The sequence below is a fragment of the Lynx rufus genome, unplaced genomic scaffold, assembly GCF_022079265.1.
Source record: "Lynx rufus isolate CCGP_SWC_20201006 ecotype Redwood Valley unplaced genomic scaffold, mLynRuf1.p SCAF_3, whole genome shotgun sequence".
Taxonomy (NCBI): Eukaryota; Metazoa; Chordata; class Mammalia; order Carnivora; family Felidae; genus Lynx; species Lynx rufus.
Window position 1 is genome coordinate 79,829,665 of NW_025814845.1, and position 18,651 is coordinate 79,848,315.

General features: G+C 37.2%; 1 protein-coding gene and 1 pseudogene across 1 annotated transcript in view; one reads left to right on the plus strand and one right to left on the minus strand.

Annotated features, from left to right (window-relative positions):
* The window catches only part of METAP1 (methionyl aminopeptidase 1), a 57,972-nt gene that overhangs the window by 23,963 nt on the left and 15,358 nt on the right, over positions 1-18,651 (plus strand). The window contains exons 2-7 of the mRNA XM_047091457.1: positions 5,596-5,647; positions 12,652-12,764; positions 13,709-13,769; positions 14,940-15,031; positions 16,173-16,256; positions 18,317-18,455. Coding sequence (XP_046947413.1) covers positions 5,596-5,647; positions 12,652-12,764; positions 13,709-13,769; positions 14,940-15,031; positions 16,173-16,256; positions 18,317-18,455 — 541 coding nt within the window. The remainder of the gene's footprint in view (positions 1-5,595; positions 5,648-12,651; positions 12,765-13,708; positions 13,770-14,939; positions 15,032-16,172; positions 16,257-18,316; positions 18,456-18,651) is intronic.
* On the minus strand, positions 8,783-9,103 carry LOC124520528 (small nuclear ribonucleoprotein G-like; annotated as a pseudogene).

The window sequence follows — 18,651 nt, forward strand, 5'->3', positions numbered from 1 at the left end:
TGTCTTCTTCCTCTTTTAATGGCACCATGTATTTTTTCTTTTTAGCCCTTATGACTTAAACTGTGTAATTGTGTAATTAGCCGTGTAATATTTGTCTAGAACAGGCCTATATTGTTCACTGCTGAATGCCTAGCACCTTGCAAGTGCTTTGGTCATAATGTGCATTCTGTATTTATATGAATAAATTAGTAGAATTGTGTGCATGAGTTTATATGTGCATGGATTTTTTTTTTCTGTGGAGGGGAATGATTGCTTTCCCAAGATTCTCAAAAGATTCAGTGATCTAAAAAAAAGTTAAGTATCACACTAAAGGAATTGATACAGTGGGTATTCAACCTAGATGGTATCATTAGACATAGAAGATGTTTACTTTTTAATTTTAAACTGCATTTGAATATCTAGACATATATATATATGGCAGTGAGCAAGCATTTTAAATTATTACATTGTAGAACATAAAATTCATTTGAAAAATGGTTATCTATATAACAGCATTTAAAAAATCTCTCATAGTTTTATGTAACATATATTACAGTGTGATAGAAGTCCTGTTGAGTGGGAGATTACTTGGTTTCATCTCTCTCTCTCTCTCTCTCTCTGTCTCTCTCTTTTTTTAGGAGAGAGCGTGAGCGGAGGAAGGGCAGAGGGAGAGAGGGAGTTTTAAGCAGGCTCCATTACCAGCACAGAGCCTGATGCGGGGTTCGATCTCATGACTGCAAGATCATGACTTGAACCAAAATTAAGAGTTGGACACTTAACTGAGAGAGCCACCCATATGCCCCTTGAATTCATCTTCTGTAAAATTGTAAATTTCTCCTAGTTTTAAAAGTCTGTGTTTTCTTTCTAAAGTTACCTATTGATTTTTTCATATTGATTTTGATTTTATTGATAAAATATTGATATCGATTTTACTCATACTTTAAACTTTAGAGTTTTTTTTAGCACTATATATGTTTTAAAATATTTTGTATAGAAGCTTAACTCACAATAAAGTAATTTAGATGTTTCTTGATTGGGTTTATGTTTACTGTCTCAACATCATGGAGGCAAAATGTCCATAATTAATTAAAATAACTTTTTGTAACTTTTTAAAAAAAAATTTTTTTTTTCAACGTTTTTATTTATTTTTGGGACAGAGAGAGACAGAGCATGAATGGGGGAGGGGCAGAGAGAGAGGGAGACACAGAATCTGAAGCAGGCTCCAGGCTCTGAGCCATCAGCCCAGAGCCCGACGCGGGGCTCGAACTCACGGACCGCGAGATTGTGACCTGAGCTGAAGTCGGATGCTTAACCGACTGAGCCACCTAGGCGCCCCGACTTTTTGTAACTTTTTAGTTGGTTATTCAAATTATTTCACATACCTAGACAAATGTTTCTAACTTACAAATCCCCTTCCTGCTTTCCTCTATATCCCATTCTATCTATCTATCTATCTATCTATCTATTTATAATCTCTACACTCAACATGGGGCTCAAACTCATGGCCCTGAGGTCAAGAGTCACATGTTCTTCTTCTGACTGAGCCAGTCCAGTGCCCCCTATTATCCATTTTTTTTTTTCTTTCTAAGGAAGCTCTACCCCAAATTGGGGCTGGAACTCACAACTCTTGAGATGAAGAGTCATAGCTCCACCGACTGAGCCAGCCAGGCCTCCCTCTTTCCCGTTCTTTTAACAGTATCCTTTGGTCGTTTACTGATTCATTCCCAGACTCTTCTACAATTTCATAGAATTCCTCTCAGTACTGTTAAAAATACATTTGGCATGTAATCGGTTTTATCTGGGAACTCTCTGACCTCCAGCCATAACTTGTTCCCTGGGCTTGCTTTGGAGCAGTCCTCCTTATATCCCTCTTCAAGCATCGCCCTTCACTTCTCTTTTGTCTGTATCACATCATCCTCTTTCTTGGTTAGTTCTCATGTTTTATGCACTGTCTCCTCCAATAGCTTCCTGAGAAAGATGGCACAGGAGGTAGATTTTTGAGATTCTGAAAATGTCTTGTTATATACCCTGACACTTGATTTTCAGTTTGGCTGGGTTTGGAATTCTAGTTTGGAAATTGTTTTCTCAGAATTTTTATATTCTCCATTTTCATTTAGCTTCCAGTGTTGAAAAGTCTGTTGCCATGGGATTCATAATCTTTTGCATATTTATGCCCCCCTCTCCCCCCTTATCTGGAAGCTTATTGGATCTTCTCTTATCTCAGTGTTGAGAAATTTCATATTGTATCCTTGGGCAAGTTGCGTTTTATTCTTTGGGGGTCTTTTCAGTCTGGAAACTCCTGTCTTTCAGTTATGGAAAACTTTTATTTCTTTGATTTCTCCTCGCCCTTTTCTTCCTGAAATTTTATTATTCAGATGTTAGACTTGTTGGTTTTTTTTTTTTTTAAGATTTTTAAAAATTTTTTTATTTGTAAGTAATTTTCTACACCATTATGGGGCTCGGACTTACAACCCTGAGGTAGAGTCGCATGCTCTACTGACTGAATCAGCCAGGTGCCCCAGACTTGTTGGTTGCAAGTCCTTTGTTTCACAAATACCATCTCGTTATTTTCAACTTTTTGTCATTTCAGTCTGCTTTTGGGAGAGGTTAACTTTGAGATCATCATTTCTACTGTCACATTTTTAGGTTTTTGAGAACTTGTAATGTCTTCCATAATTACTTGTAAGATGGAATCCTAGGCTTGTAGAGCTGAAGAGTATCTACAGGGTCACCTTTGATAACCCTGCTCTGTCCAGAAGTCTCTTCTGTATTGTTCTTGACATTTTCTTCTCATTTTTTGATGGTTTTCTGCCTTCTTATGTCCTAATTTCAGTGATGGCAGGAAGAGGGATAGCCAGGCTGAGGGCACAAACTGTGCTTGTGCTTACATAACAATTGGAGTACCTTAGGATTTTGGAGAAGGGGGTGTATGTGATGGGACAAGAATCTGTCCTTAATTTTTTTCAGGGAAGTCTATTTATAGCAGTGCTGCAATAGTGGTTCTATTTGTTCCTAGGAGATGTGTAAGCCACTTTAGCAATATATTGTTCTCATTGAGCAGACATTCAGTTGATTTAATCTAAGCTGGCATAATGAAAATGAATTGAAAATTGTACCAAGCATATTTAGCATGCAGATGGTTTGTCTGGTTTAAGGAAACATTGGAGTCATGGTCTTGAACTGAAGAAAAACATTGGTGCACCTAGCATGCAGCCATGGTGGGATTTTGCTTCTAGGCCTGGCCGACTTTTAGACTGGTATTCTAGGACCCACCCTGAATACCTCACTCCTTTCTTTCCTCGTCCCTGAACTTTTCCTTGCTGAATGTCTTACTGCCATAAACATCTTTGTTACCAGCTAGGGTGGGAGAAGGGAAAAACAAGTGAAACTCCAATCTGTCTCCTCCCTCTTGTCAGTCTTATCCATGATGATGAATAATTTGGAAAGGGGAGGAAAAGAAGAGGTTGAAATTGCTGAATGAAATTAAGTTTCTTAAAATAAGTCATGTGCCTTTCCTCATCCCATTTAAAAATTACCATGCAAAGGGGCGCCTGGGTGGCTCAGTTGGTTAGTGTCCAACTTCGGCTCAGGTCATGATCTCATGGTTCGTGAGTTCGAGCCCCACGTCGAACTGTGCTGGCAGCTCAGAGCTTGGAGCCTGCTTTGGGTTCTGTGTCTCTCTGTCTCTCTTCCCCTCCCTGGCTCATTCCTTCTCTCTCTCTCTCTCTCTCTCAAATAAATAAGTATAAACACATTTTAAGACATAAATAAAAATCACCATGCATAATTGGGAGTTGACCCCATGAATAAGTACATGTAAGCAAAAAAAGCTTCAAGAAGACTGTAATTGATCCTTCACCCTCATTGTAGTAATTGGATTCATTCTTTTGCTGTGCCCTGGTGTCTTGTTATTTACTGTCTTAGTTTCCTGTGGCTGCTGTTAACAAATTGCCACATAGTGGCATAAAACAACAGCAGAGTATTCTTTCATAGTTCTGGAGGTGGAAGTCCAAAATCAGTTTCACTGAGTCTAAATCAAGGTGATGGTGGGGCCATGCTCCCTGCAGAGGCTCTACGACATTTCTCCAATCTCTACCCTTCTGGCCATGTTACCTTTTTTCCTGTGTGGGTGAACCTCTCTTTGCCTCTCTTTTATAAGGATACTCATGATGATGGTATTTAGGGCCTACTTGTGTAATCCAGGATAGTCTCCCTATCATAAGCACAGGGCCTGATGTGAGGCTTGAACTCACAAACCCTGAGATCATGACCTGAGCTGAAGTTAGATGCTTAACTGACTGAGCCACCCAGGTGCCTCTGACCTGGGTTTTCTGAATGCAAACAGTTACAGGCTGTGTAGGGTACAAGGAGAGGAAAGGAGAAGTAGTGAACATCCTGGCCCTGGAGGGAGAAACTAACCCCTCAGAGCCCGTGGACAACCTTTAGGGAGAGTAGCTTTAGCGACACTGGTGTCATGTAGTTTAATTACTACATAGTCCTAGGGAGGCTTTCTACTTTTGTCTTAGCTTTTTCTTATCCATTACTTACTCTTTTATGTTTGCAAAGTCAAAACATTTGTAGGAGTTTGTGAATTCTCTTAGTATTTGTGCTGATTTGTTTGAGTGATTTTAAACTCTTTGAGGGAAATACTATAAAAATCAAAGCATACATAAGATCTATGGTTGAATTCATTTTTCTAATTTATTACTTGAGTTCATTATTTGAATTCAATTTATTACTTGAGTTCATTTTCCCAATATAGTATTTCCTATTGGTGTCTGAAATATGTCATATGAACTTTTTTCCTAAGTGAAAAGTCCAATCTTTCACATCATTCATCCATTCTGATCAATCAGCAAGTACGCACTGAATCTCCACTGTGTAGCAGCCACTACGGTTGCCTCTGGGCATGTGATGGTAAACTTGACAGTGTCCCTTCCCTTACTGAACTTACAGTGTAGGATTGTCAGTGTGTAGAAAACAATGAGGATACAACTAACTAGGAATCAAACTATAAATAATGGAAAAATCTGCAAAATTTTCCTTGTGTGTCCCCCCCATCCCTCCAGTGTATGACATGGGTCATGGTTCTTTTCAAATGCTTAAAAATAATTTGGTGACACAAAATTGAAATATAACTATGACTATTTTTTTTTAATGTTTATTTATTTTTGAGAGAGAGAGAGAGAGACAGGTTATGAGTGGGAGAGAGGCAGAGAGAGAGGGAGACACAGAATCCGGAGCAGGCTCCAGGCTGAGCTGTCAGCACAGAGCCTGACGTGGGGCTCGAACTCACAAACCGTGAGATCATGACCTGAGCCAAAGTCGGACTCTCATCCAACTGAGCCACCCAGGCGCCCTGACTATGACTACTATTTATAATATAGGCTGATGTTTCTTGCTTATTTGAAGTACTCTCAAGTTTAGGATGGTTTTTGAAGTGAACTTTTAAATAGATATCATCATTTCTTAAGCTTTCCTAAATACTGAATATAGTAAACTCAACTGATTTAGATTTTTGCAGAGTTTCCAGTAACTGTATCTTACATACAGTATTCCTTAAAATGTTTCTGATTAAGGAAGGTCTGACACTAATTTTCATGTTTGCTCTTTTAGGAATGTTTTAAAGGAAGTTGGGCAACTCACAAGTTATTGCATAAGAAAGCAAGTAAGTAAAATTACACATCTCTGTGTTAATCGTTTTAGAAGTGGCTTTTTGCAGAAGACTAGAAGTCTTCCAGTTCTGAAAGTGTATATGTGAATGTTCTGAAAGTGTAATCCCTATATGTTCTAGAATTAGCACATATTTTAAAATTTTTTATTCTTTGTGGTGCATAAACATGCAAATAAAATGTGGCTGAGTACTGTCTTTGTTAATCTTGTATGTAACATGAAAACATGAGATGGTTGCTAGGATAGATGGCTTTTTCTTGAGCAGTACCTGAGAATGTCCTAATTTTTTGGCACCCTCTTTCCATTGCTAGAAGTGTTTGTGTGTTGTAGGCAGGTGCACATGAGCTGTCTGGTTTCTAAATTTAGCCAGACCTCTTGTTTTTGTTTAGTTTCAATTTGATTGCTGTTTCAAAGTTTTATTACTTTGTTTTTTGATGTTTTATTACTTGCAACTAGATACTCAATTTTCCTTTTTAAAGTTACTTTGTGAGACACAACAAAGTGAAACGATTAGCTGCTTCTTAGCTATTGCTGTCAGCAGCATGGATCTATTGCCAACTCACATGCCCTTTCTTGCTTTGGCTTACTTACTCATCCTGTAAATTCATTTCATTAGTGGGCTGGCTTAAGGGCTTAAGACAATTTGTAACAGTTACCTGAAAATTGACAAGGGCTTTCTGGTCTTAAAGCATTGCCATCCTAATGGATGAAGGCTTGGCAGACAGTCTTCATCCATCTTAAGTTTCGTCTTAATGCTCTTGGTATTTTTTATTCATCTAACTGTATATTTTTTAGGAATTTGCTGGTTTAATAAAGTAGATAGATTATTTCATATATGTATGTATATACATATGTATATATTTATATCTTAAAACCTCATTGAGGTCAGTTCAACCACCATTTGAAGGAAAGGGAAATTAAAATTTAAAAAGACTTATTTTCTGTGGTTCTATAAGTGAAGTCTACATTTAATGGAAATGTTAGGTTATTGTGGGAGGAATTGTGGTTAGAAATGAGGAAATACGATTATGAATACATAAGAGTTTAAGAAAGCATAAATGACAGAGTTTGTTACTTCAGATCAAAGTACAGTATAGAGGTTGGTTTAAAAATGCCATTTACTTTTATTTAATATGTAACTTAAGTCACACATTAAGTATTGTATGTCTGATGTGTTAGATATTGTTAGAGCTCTTTTGAGCCAGTTATTAACATTTTATATCCAGGAAGTTAAAGCATAGGGAAGGGAAAGGTTGAGGTGAAACAGTATGTTAGTAAAAAAGCTGAGAATGGGTCTCTACCCCATGCATATGTTAACTTGTTGAAGTGTGTGTGTTTCGTTAATATTGGATTCCTACAGGAAATAAGGGCTATTATGACCTACACTCCAAGAGAATTAAATAGCTCATGTTCCCTAAGTAAAAAGAACATAATTATTACTGCCTTGGACTGAGACCGTTTGCGTTTTACTTATAGCTCTGGTGTTTACACATGGTGCCTTCTTTTAAATGGTGCCCTCCTGGATTTTTTGGAGATGATTTTCTTAGGGGTGAGCACTATTCTTGATCCCTTTGGGCTATGTTATGCTGTTGGATGGAGACAGCTCTCAGCTGGCCAGCCCTGTATCTTTTACACCCTATTAAATTGACCCTGACTATACCATTGAGGATGACTATTCTGGAGGAGGGAATGGTGTAGGGGAAGGTGAACATCCAGGGCGAAGAGGAATAGCTGGAAAAGGGATCGGGGGAAAAGAATGTTGGACTGGCAAGGAGCCAAGCATATTACAGATCACACCGTGTTCAAAGAAACAATAGTGAGCTAACATAGGAAGCAGTAACTTTTCTTTTCTTCAAAAAAATTTTTTTTTCATGTTTATTTTATTTTTGAGGGTGGGGGAGAATGACTGGGGAAGGGGCAGAGAGGGAGACACAGCATCTGAGGCAGGCTCCAAGCTCTGAGCTGTCAGCACAGAGCTCGACGCGAGGCTCAAACTCATAAACTGTAAGATCATGACCTGAGTCCAAGTCAGATGCTTAACCGACTGAGCCACCAGGTGCCCTTCTTTTCTTTTCTTTTTTTTAACTGTAATGTGTACTGATCTCTAATTAAGGAGGCCTGATTTATATTTATGTTGGTGCAGATATTGGTCTGACATTTGCTGTTAATATTTTTGCCTAGTTTTGGCATCAGAGTAATCCCAGACTCATAAAATGGGAGATGTTCCCTCCTCTTTTCTAGAAGAGATTGTGTAGAACTGGTATTATTTCTTCTGTAAATATTTGGTAGAATTTACCAGTGAAGCCATCTGGACCTGGAGTTGTTTTGATTGCAGAAGCTAATAAGACCTTAGGAAAATTTCAAGTGTCAGTTAAAGAAATGAGTCAATGGAGTATTTATTTTTTATGTGTCCTAGTGAAGACGATCACTTAGATTGCAAAGCCCTTAAAGGGGGTGCCTGGGTGGCTCATTCGGTGAAGCGTCTGACTTCAGCTCAGAATTTATGGTTTCCAGCCCCACGACAGTCTCTGTGCTGACCGCTCAGAGCCTGGAGTCTGCTTCAGATTCTGTCTCCTTCTCTCTCTGCCCCTCCCCCACTTGCTCTCTGTCTCTCAAAAATAAATAAACATTAAAAAAAAAAGGCATGTAATGCTGACATGCTGGCTTGGGTACACAGTGTCCAATGTGTATCTCCTGTCAGAATGTATGCAGTAGCATTGGCTTTTAGTCTGACCTATAAAAGTTGTAGCACTTTACATCTTAATAATAATATAGTATGTTTTAGGTTATCATTTTTACTTTATTACTGATACATTCAGTGTGTTTGTCACCTTTGCCTAGAGTAAAAGGTAGGAATGTTTTACAGGTATCTCTTGAATAGCCAGAAATATGATATGAAAACTCTATTTAAAAAACAAAAAACTTTACACTATTTATTCTCTTCCTCTACTCCTCGAAACTAGCAAGCTTGATTTTTGGATTGCAGAGAGAAGGTGTTATGTGATAATTCAGAGAACTACTTCCACCAAGCTTTGTGAGCACGGATTACTTTTTTTTGTTTTGTTTTTGTTTTTTTTTGTTTTTTGACTATTAAAGAAGTTTATTTAACAAAAAAGTTCAATATGAAAATGCATGACCTGATTTTCATATTGTAGTAAAACAGGTGCTATGGAGGGGACATGTGAGGGCAGTTGGTTTCTTCTGGTGAACACACCCATTGTTTATACTCGTTCCAAAGCTTCTAACATGATGACACTATTTCCTCGAATTACCACCATTCCAATATTGTTCTGTTCCCACTAGTTGCCGTCTCCACACATTCATCTATCACAAGATTCATAAAGGGATCGAACCCCCGCAGTATTCCTTGGACATGTCTATCACCATTTAATTTCAATGATAATTTCTTGTCCATAAATTTTTTCAACTTGGGAGGGTGAGCTTTGCCCATCATGCTTGCTTGGCGAGCTCAAAGATGCCTCCAAACGGGATTTGTGGAGTCCTTCACACGCGAGCATGGATTACTTTTAAGCCTTATCTCCAAAATGCTGAAATTATAGGTTTGCTGTGAGGATTAAATGATCAGATCCATATAAAGTGCTTAGCATATGTACAATGCCTAGTAAATGCTCAGCAATTATTTAATAATCATCTCTGGAAGAACGGAGTCAGGATTGTGATTAGAAAGTCCTGTTCCAGGCATATGTAAGATATATGTAGTTCTTTGTTATCAGCTGGCTGGAAGAGACAGCTTGCACAGAACTTTTTAAAGAATGAGGCCTGGGTATGATGTACTTTGGGCCAGACCTTGCACATATCAGGTACTCTTCGACACTCCCTGCAGTGTACCTGGCCCTTTTGCATTATGATGTTTCAAAGACAGCTTTATTTACAGATCTTTATTTACACTGTCCTGTGCTTTCATTCTTTTGACAGAGACCAATTAGTATGTAATTTTGTTACAAAACTCCCGTACGATTCATACTTACTAGGTGTCTGTTAATGTTTGTAGGATTTAAGGCTGAGATCAAATTGATTGATTCATTCATTCTTTCTCTCTCTCTCTCTTTCTTTCTTTATTATGAGAGAAAGAGAGAGAGAGAGGGAGAGAGAGAGAGAGAGAGAGAGAGAGAAGCAGGGCTCACCCAGGGCTCGTGTTTTTTTTTTTTTTTTTTTTTTTTTTTACCTGAAGCAGGGCTGGAGCTCACCTGAAGCAGGGTTTGTGCTCACCCAGTGTGGGACTTTAACTCACCAACTGTGAGATTATAACCTGACCCACCCACGTGTCCTCAAATTGAGGGCCTAAAATGTAAACTAACTTACTTTCGAAGTGTAAATTTCCCTAGGTAAATTCTACATAGAGAAAAGAAATTGACATATTTCAATCTTTACTTGTTTAGATAGCTTTTAGTTACATTTGTTGGAGGTCTGCTTTTAATTTTCTTTTGACAATAGATTGTAGAAGGGTCTGAATGCAGATCAGCAGGAAGCTTTGAAAGATCTTATGTCCTTCCTTCTCCCTCCTCCTTCCCCAGGAGTGTGTCAGACCAGAAAGCCTGCATCTTGATTGCTGTTCTGTCTGGGTTTCAGGTGAAAATGATTCTGGAAGTTCATATTTCAGACGAAGCACTTGAAGCAATTCATAGCTGAAGCAGGCATCAATTGGCCTGTATTTTGAACTGTTTTCTGTAATATTTGACCCTAGGGGCAATGAGTGGAGTCCATTTTTATCTTGGGTTGGGAAACAGTTTTCCTGTTGACATTCACATTCACAGTGGCTTTCTTGAACTCCAGAGGGGAGAAAGATCTAAAATTCAGTAGCATGATAGAGCTTTTCTTTTCCTTTGCTATTCTGTTTTTTTTTTTTTTTTTTTTTAAGGAGAATGAGAGAGTGCGAGCAGGGGAGAGGGGCAGAGGGAGGAAGGGGGAGAGAGAGAGAGAGAGAGAGAGAGAGAGAGAGAAAGAGAATGTCAAGCAAGCTCCACACTTAGCATACAGTCAACATAGGGCTTTGATCCCACAGTCCTGGGATTATTACCTGAGCCAAAATCAAGAATATGACTCTCAACCAACTGAACCACCCAGGCATCGTCCTTTGCTATTCTTATTTTCTAGTCTTATTCTTTTATTTTATTTGTAATATTATCATTGAATTTTCTTCCAAAGTAATGTGAACAGACTGGCTATATATATATTTTTAAGGTTATTCATTTTTTTATTTCTGGGAGAGCAAGGGAAAGAGAGAGCGAGAGAGTGCACAAGTGGGGGAGGGGCAGAAAGAGAGGGGGACACAGAATCCAAAGTGGGCTTCAGGCTCTGAGCTGTCAGCACAGAGCCTGATGTGGGACTCTAACCCATGAACCACAAGATCATGACCTGAACCAACGTCAGACGCTTAATCAACTGAGCCACCCAGGTGCCCCAAGACTGGCTATATTTTTGCATTCTAGTCTGTTGTGCCTCAATAGTCTTGCAATCCCAAGTTGACGAAGGGCTCTCTGCAGAGGCTACTGGACTGAGAACCAGCATTCCCACGTCTCTGCTCCTGTGAGCCACATCACCTCAGTTTCCTCATCTGTAAATTGATGAGTAAATTAGTCTCAGTTGTCTTTTTGTTGTTAGCTGTAGTCACCATGCTATACTTTACACCCCTAGCACTTACTTACCTTATAGCTGGAAGTCTGTACCTTTGGACCCCCTTACCCATTTCACTGTTCCTTTCTAGCTTAACATTGTGTGAGTCTCATATTTTAGATAGCGTGTGTGTGTGTGTGGGGGGGCAGTTTTATTTTTCTTGTACACTGCAGAAATTATTTGAAGTCTGATTTTTAAAGTCAATGATAACAGTAATCAAGAGAAGATCAGTGTGAGTTGGGAAGTGTATAGGTTGATACTTGGTGTAGGAGGGATTTGAATTCCTGCTGTGTAAAGTCTTAGGTTAGTTTTTCTTTTAATTTTTTTTAATGTTTATTTATTTTTGAGAGAGAGAGAGAGAGACAGAGCAGAAGCAGGGGAGGGGCAGAGAGAGAGGGAGACACAGAATCTGAAGCAGGCTCCAGGCTCTGAGTTTTCCGCATGGAGCCTGATGTGGGGCTTGAACTCATGAACTGTGAGATCATGACCTGAGCCAAAGTTGGATGCTTAACCAACTGAGCCATCCAGATGCCCTTAAAGTCTTAGGTTAGTTTTATTTTAGTTGATGGATAAGAGATGCAGTCAGGGTGCGGACATAAGACACCATTGAGGGTCTGTTCCATGTGAAAAGAATTCTTAGGTGCATTTCAGTAAATATAACATTATGTATTAATGACTAAGCTGGTAGGAATGAGTGAGTGTGTGTGTGTGATTCTTAATTTTTCTAATGAGTTTTCAGTAATTTTCTATTGATATTTCCTCCCTCTTATCTTTGACTTTCTCACTACATCCTATTACCCCCCTCCTGAAAAAAGGCAAATGATGACTATAAAATTTTCAAAGCATTTTGAAATATTGATCTGAAAGCTGTTCATCAGCTAAGTGGGAATTTTTTTATTTTAAATTTGCTGTGGAATTTTTTAGACTCTGTTGTTTTAGTAAGAGCACAGAATCCATTTATAATATCTGCTCTCAGTTGGGAAGTTTTGCCTAGGTTTAGATTTTACATTTCAATAAATGGTCTTCCTATAAATTGACATTGTAGAGAGAATACATTTAGCATTTTTTTTTTTGAAAAGGGAGCTCTGGGAGCTATTCCTATTCAATTTCGTGTAAAAACTTAGAATATGTTTAGCTTGGGCCTTTTCTCCCAAGACGTTTGGATCTTTGAAGAGTCGTAGGGTTATGAACATAGCAGGGAAGCAGAAGCTTTGGTGATTTAGATTAGGGTGGAAGTTTGCTAGATTTTTATACCTGGTCTCTGTGGCTTGGTTTCCAAACAAGTGATGGTTAAAGTATGCTGGTGCTCAGTAGCTTGACCACTGAAGCATTTCTTTCTCTTTTTCTCATCCATCCACCTCCCAGAAGATGAAAAGGCCAAGCGAGAAGTGTCTTCCTGGACTCTAGAAGGTGATATTAACACTGATCCGTGGGCAGGCTATCGATATACTGGTAAACTCAGACCACATTATCCACTGGTGAGTAAATAAGGTAATAAAAATTTTGCATTCTTTTAAACCAATTTTAAGAATTTTCAGTTTCCTAGAAATGGTACATGTGTTTTACATTCTAATTATGAATCACATAATCAGGATGAAATTTGCATTCTAGCTCGTTAGCTTTTATGATATATTATTTGGATTTTAGGATAATTGACAGTCCTGGACAAAGGAGAAAACATCTTAGGTGAACAGATTAAAAGTTCTTTAATCTTAAAAAAAGAATGAGGTAGAGTAGATATTTTCTGGCCAGCACAGTGGTAGTATATTTCTATTTTCCAATTTTTTTTTTTTTTTTGCTTTTTTTGTTTTAAAGTGGAATATATTTCCACCTTAATTTACATATGGCTTTTCTGCCACTCCTACCCCTTCCTATGTTCTTGGCAGGTGGACCTCAAGAATCTTAATAACATAGGAATTAAGTTGAAATCTGTCTGCCATTCTCAAATATTTAAATTCTCTTTATTGATGTTTTTCTTTTTATAAAAGGAATGTACCTTTAATTTTTAAAATTTGGACAAATAACAAAAACATAAGAAAGTCTCTTTAGTCCTGCCTTCAGGGATAATGACCAGGAGCATACTGCTATATGTTTACTTCAATACATTTTATTATTGTTTTTGGTTTGTCATTTTGCTTGGGCACCATGTTGTCTGTGTGTCGTCTCAAATCCTTGCTGGATATTTCTTAAATATCCTAAGAAAGGGAGTGGCATTAACATTAGGAAAGTAAAGCTTAGTCTTCATGAAATAGATACGATATTTAAGATGTCATTTAAAACTTGTTTTCCATTTATATGCTATGAGTGAACTTATATCTTTAGTATTTTTCCCCTACTTTTATTTTCTTTGTTATTAAATTTTAATAATGAAAGTTACTTTCAGATTTGAATTGGTTTTAACTAATCTCTCTGATGTTTTTAGATGCCAACAAGGCCAGTGCCAAGTTATATTCAAAGACCAGATTATGCTGATCACCCGTTAGGTAAATTCTGCTGTGCCGATTCTACATTTTTCAATTTGTGGGCTTGGTAATTACTGCAAAGGAAAGGAGTGCTTTTTTGTAGAAATTTTCTATTGCTGGCTTTTCAGTAAATGTAAACATGTTTTTCCAAGACACACTAGAACATTTATGAGAGTTAAAGATTCTTTCCTCCTCTTAGAAATATGCCCAATTCTGAAAACTCTGTTGATATAGCTGTTAAAGGCTACATTCAACATAATGTATTTTGTGTTGTTACATCAAATTTTAGATTAAAAATTTGTTTTGATTTTATTTAGTTTTTGTTTTTTTATTTTTATTTTTTTAAAAATCTTTTTAATGTTTATTTTTGAGAGAGAGAGACAGAGACAGAGAGACAGAGTGTGAGCAGGGGAGGGGCAGAGAGAGAGGGAGACACAAAATCTGAAGCAGGCTCTAGGCTCTGAACTGTCAGGACAGAGCCCAACATGGGTCTTGAACCCATGAGCCATGAGATTATGACCTGAGCTGAAGTCAGACGCTCAATTGACTGAGCCACCCGGGTGCCCCAAACACTTGTTTTGATTTTAATGTGTCCTCTACTTTAGTTATGTAGTGTCTATTTAGATAAAAAATAGATTGTGGGGGCCTCGAATGAATGCCTAATTAAAGACTCTGGGCTGTAGCAGTAATAGAAATAGTGGTGATGACGATGATGATGATTCTATAACTGATACGTATTTTTTCATGACTGTATGTCAGGCATTGTGCTAAGCTGTTTACATGTGTTCCTTCCTCCCGTTACTACCCTGACCACCCCTGAGGTGGGTTCCGTGGTCTTCTCTGGTTTATAGATAACCAATAGTGAGATGCCTGGGGAAGATAGGTAATATGTAGCACAAGTTGCTCCCTGCGGGTTAGAGGAGGAGTTTTTTTATAATGACTTGTAGGTGCTCTTTTTTTTTTTTTTTTTAAGTTTATTTATTTATTTATTTTGGGTGGTGAGGGGCAAATTTCCTTTTCATGTTGAGAATATCTCTTTAAAATATCTGACTTGGACCCTCCTAAGTTATGGGGTACTCTTGTGTGAAACAATGAGACTTGACTATTATTACATCATTGGGAAGATCATTATGCTAATAAATACTACATTTTTACCTTCATTTTGGCTTTCTTATTGATTTTCTTTTCCAGGAATGTCTGAATCTGAACAGGCTCTTAAAGGTACTTCTCAAATTAAATTACTCTCATCTGAAGACATAGAAGGGATGCGACTTGTATGTAGGGTAAGAGTTATTTTTTCCCCATGAGATAAGATAGATGGAAATGGGCTTGAAGTTTCTAGATATGAAGTCAGTGATTTGCTGATTTACAAAGGTAGCAAATGTCCCATTGTAAGACTATGGCTAGTCATACTTTTCATTAAACTATTGTTAGCATATAATTTTATGCAACAGTTCTTTTCTACTTAGCCTTTTTGAAAAGTACTATGGCAAGTTGGCAGTCCATTTTTTGATCCTTGTGTTTTTTTTTTAATTGAACCGAGTTTTCATATTTTGTCATTTTATTTTCACGAGTCATCGTAACATAGGGCAAATTTGAAGTTTTATATAAAGCTAAATAAAAGCCTCTATTGTGAAACTCAGTGGCCCACCCTTATCTGTGGTTTTGCTTTCCACGGTTTCAGTTACCTGTAGTCAGCCACGGTCTGTACCCAGGTGATCTTCTTTCTGACATATTGTCAGAAGGTCAGTAGTAGCCTAATGCCACATTACAGAGCCTACACCATTCATTTCACTTCATCTCCTCATGTAGGCATTTTATCTCACATCACAAGAAGGGTGAGTACAGTACAGTAAGATATTTTCAGAGAGAGAGAGATCACAATCACAGAACTTTTATGAGAGTATATGTTGTTATAATTGTTCTGTTTTATTATTACTGTTGTCAATTTGTTACTCTCCTTAATTTATAAATTAAATTTTATCATCGGTTTATATGTATAGGAAAAACAGTATGTGTCGGTTTCGGAACTGTCTGTGGTTTCAGGCATCCAGGAGGTCTTGGAGCATATCCCCTGCAGATAACAGGAGACTGCTGTACCTAGGAAGTATAGAAATGTGAGAAGACTTAACTTCCATCGATTGATTATTGTTTAGATTCCTTAGGATATGCATTTTCACGTGGAACTCAGTCATGCTTACTTATTAAGCTGGTTAGCCTGATTTTATTTACATATTTTTACACACATATTTATTGATGGACATTAGAAATACAAATAGCTTTAAAATGAAAATTCAAGATTATAGTATTCAGGGTGAAATTCATTTTACAGATTTCTCACAAAATCTGAGATAGTACAAAGGGTACAGATTTCTGTTTCTATTTCATTTCTTCTTGAATGTATTAAATGTTTCTCTTTTACAGCTTGCTAGGGAAGTATTGGACATTGCTGCTGGCATGATTAAACCTGGTGTAACTACTGAAGAAATAGATCATGCTGTACACTTAGTAAGAACTTGACTTTTATGCTTTGAAAATGTTTTCCACCTTATTAGATGCTTTAGGCTTCTAAAAAATTAGAAATTCTGAAAGTTCTAATGGCTAATTTGAAAGCAAAATTTTACTTTCTTTCAATATAGAAAATACTGAACAGGGGTACCTGGGTGGCTCAGTCGGTTGAGCGTCCGACTTTGGCTCAGGTCATGATCTCGCGGTTTGTGAGTTGGAGCCCCGTGCCGGGCTCTGTGCTGACAGCCTGGAGCCTGCTTCGGATTCTATGTCTCCTCCTCTCTCCCCCTCCCCCACTTGTGCTCTGTCTCTATCAAAAATAAATGTACAAAAAAAAATTAAAAATCTTTTAAAAGAAAATATTGAATAGTCATTATTACCATTTGTAAAGGCAGTAAAGAGGTAAATGTTTGTACTAAATATGATATAGGGGTAGATTGCCTATCCTTCATGGAGAGACCTTAAAACCCTGGCATACATGAGTGCACGCGTTACATGAATATCTTGTTCATAAGACAAGAGCAAAACTAGTTAATAAATTATATGGTAAACGAATTAAACCTGCTCTGGTAATCAAACGCAAATCATGAAGACCTATTGAATTAGTTAAGTATTTTAAAGACGTTTATTTCCACAGTCTCTGTGGAGATGAAGCTGGTACTCTGTAAAAATTTTTTTAAATGTTTATTTTTGAGAAGAGCGGGAGCGCTGAGTGGAAGGGGCGGGGGAGAGGCGGGGGACAGAGGATCCAAAGTGGGCTCTGTGCTGATAGCAGACAGCCTGATGCAGGACTCGAACTCACTCACGGACTAGGAGATCATGACGTGAGCCAAAAACCAAGAGTCAGACGATTAACCAACTGAGTCACTCAGGCACCCCAAGCTGGTACTCTTTTTGCATGGTTGTGCTACTGTAAATTGGACGACCTTTTTGAAACGGAATTTGACGAGGTTTCTTGAGCAGTAAAAAACTTTTATAAAATTTTTTATTCAAAATTTATAAATTCTGATTTTGGGGAGTTCTTCCCTATGTTATAAAATATGTAGTATGCAGTAGTAGCATATTGCACACTTGCTATAGGCCAGGTGCTTTTTCACTAACTCATTTAATGTCTGCAACAACTCCATGAGCTAGATACTACTGTCCTCTCTGTTGTATAGATAGGGAAACTGAGGCAGAGGTTAACTGTCCAACGTTACACAACTTGTAAATGATGGAGTTGACATTTTTAGTCAAAACAATTTGCTATGTGCTCTAAACTATTTATACTGGCTGTGAGAAGCATGTCATCAAATAAGGGAAAAGTGACAGGCATATAGTTACTGGTTGTAATATTTTTTGTAATTAAGGAAACTTCATTTAAATTTCTAATAGTAGTGGAATTGCCAGTAAAATTATGGTATATTTCACAAATCATATTATATGCAAGTATTTATTGGTCTGAAGACTGTGTGGTAGTATGGAAACAGAAATTATATATGTTGTAACTCCCACTGTGTAAAAACATCCAAGTAAAATAAGACTTGTTAAGGAAAACCAGACCATTTTCTTAGAGGTTCCCTTGTTGTTCCATGTGAATGTAGTGATTAAAATGTATCAGGAAGTACTTTGTCATCTCTTAATTATGCTGGTATTCCATTTTTGGTTATAAGGATATATATAAGCTGTTTATAAGATATAATTACATTAAAAGTACATTTAATATTTGCTTTAGATATTATCTTTTTATTTTAAATAATATATTTTTAATAAAGAGTAGTTAATTCCAAACTAGAATCTTCATATAGTAACATTTGTGTGTACTTGGAAATAGTTATAATATGTGAAATTGCTTTACTTTTGCACTTACCAGTATATTGGTTTGTCTACAGTCTGATGTATGTTGTTTAAGATAATATTTATTACTTTTTCTAAAATGATATATTAAATAAGTTCATTAGGAGCATCTGTACAACAGTTTTTTTCACATTTAAAAAATTTTAAAATCTGGTTAATTGCATATAGATTTTTTTTCTTTTGCACATTCCAAACTATTTTCTCTGTATTTTAATTTCTTATAGGCATGTATTGCAAGAAATTGTTATCCCTCTCCCCTGAATTATTATAATTTCCCAAAGTCTTGTTGTACTTCAGTGAATGAAGTGATATGCCACGGGATTCCAGACAGACGGCCCTTGCAAGAAGGTGATATTGTTAACGGTAAGAAATGTGTAAGCATGACTTTTGTCACCACGAGCAAAGCAACAACAAGGTTTTGGGAGTCTGATAGTGACTTGTGTTTTCTTTACTTGCTTCCTGTCTTTAACTTATCCCTTTTTTGTATTTAAAATTTTAAAGAAATCTTAAATCTGTGGAAACATTTTTTATGATTTTAAGTACTTCTAGTATGATGTTT